This window comes from Chenopodium quinoa, unplaced genomic scaffold, assembly GCF_001683475.1.
Source record: "Chenopodium quinoa cultivar QQ74 unplaced genomic scaffold, ASM168347v1, whole genome shotgun sequence".
Classification (NCBI taxonomy): Eukaryota; Viridiplantae; Streptophyta; class Magnoliopsida; order Caryophyllales; family Amaranthaceae; genus Chenopodium; species Chenopodium quinoa.
In genome coordinates, this window is record NW_018743197.1 from 3,204,804 (window position 1) to 3,206,327 (window position 1,524).

The window sequence follows — 1,524 nt, forward strand, 5'->3', positions numbered from 1 at the left end:
AGTGTTAAATGGTGAAGCGAATTCTAGTTATTTGCATCGCTTTTATACAATATTGTGACACAAATGAATCTTGTTTGACAATTCAAAAGCGAATTATTTGCGTTGCTTGTTTATTTAATGATCAGCGATGCAAATGATATATAAATATATATATGATACAAAATAAAAAGTAAGAAGCAATAATAAAGAATTCAAATATAAATTTTGGCAGAGTTTCCTTTGTAATTTGGCCTACCCATAAAATTGGGAATGACGGCGGCATATCAAAAACCTGTCCAATAAATTTACAACTCAATTCCATTGACATTATAGTCATCATTCAACACAATCACCAACACCAACCCAAATTGTTGGTAAACAAAATACATACATTCATGTCAATCCTAACAAATAGAACAAGAGTCTAACAAGTAAATGGAGTTTTGTAAGTGTAGATCTAAAGTTCAAAATTGCATACAAAATAGTCTGCCCAAATATCTCGAACCTCGTTTATCTCCTCATTTGTGTACGGTGTAGATCTTGAAAAATCCTATTAGCACAACACAAACAAAATATCAGTGCAAAAGTTTAATCCAAGTGTAAGTACTTCAAATTGTATTTATTAAGTAAAAATGAAATATTTGACACCTCATATCGTAATAAGGTCCTCACTATTATGATGATATTGCATTATTTCGAACATATAACGCATGACGTAATAGCCACATTCACGTCCACCTAATTGTTGAGGACACTACATACATTATAACAATTAGTTCAATTTAATTGCTATACATAACATTATTAAGAAAGTATATTTTGGGTAAGGCATTAAGTTAAACCTGTCCCAAATGCCATGTCAATTTACTTCCCTTAGATTGTCCACCTAGTGTCTTGTAATTTCGAAAAGCACTATACATTTGAAATAAATAACATATTTGTGCAAATTATATAAAAGCATTTATTAACCTTAAATAAATTCACATGACTCTATAAACAAACAAACTTACTTTGTCATTGGAAACTTAATTGCCAAATTTCGCTTTTGCCTCATAGAATCAAAGATGTAGACTTCACGCTTAGTCATGCATAATACCAGAAGAACCTAATGATTCCTACAATGTCGTATGTGTACTATCGCCTCAAACTAGGCAAAATTAACAAGAACTCACTTGAATATATTTTTAGTTATATACTATTGTTAATGAATAACTTTATACCAGGAAAAATTAACAAGAGGATATATAATATATCTGTGAAAAACAGTGGTCAAATCCAATAATTATAACACCAAAAAAAAAAACAGCGGTAGTAATTGTTACAGTACTGTAATAATTAACAAACTGGCTTACCTAATTAACTTACTAATTCACCTAACATTTTTCTGCTAATCCATTAAATTTTTAGAAATAGAATACAAGAACAAATTGAAACCCTAATTCTCAAACAAGTTCAAAGTCCAAGCCCATCAACAACCAAACTCAACAATTGAGCAAATCAATTCAACAATTTTGGTGAATTAATAAGTGAATGTTGCATCTAGAG

At 29.9% G+C, this 1,524-nt stretch overlaps 1 protein-coding gene across 1 annotated transcript; it reads right to left on the reverse strand.

Annotated features, from left to right (window-relative positions):
- Positions 1 to 279: 279 nt before the first annotated feature.
- Positions 280 to 1,097, reverse strand: LOC110733179. Its single transcript, XM_021913190.1, has 4 exons — positions 990 to 1,097; positions 822 to 891; positions 635 to 733; positions 280 to 529 (listed from the first exon to the last, which is right to left on the reverse strand). Exons 1-4 carry the CDS (start codon positions 1,064 to 1,066, stop codon positions 437 to 439), a joined length of 339 nt encoding a protein of 112 aa, XP_021768882.1. The 5' UTR covers positions 1,067 to 1,097; the 3' UTR covers positions 280 to 436.
- Positions 1,098 to 1,524: the final 427 nt, after the last annotated feature.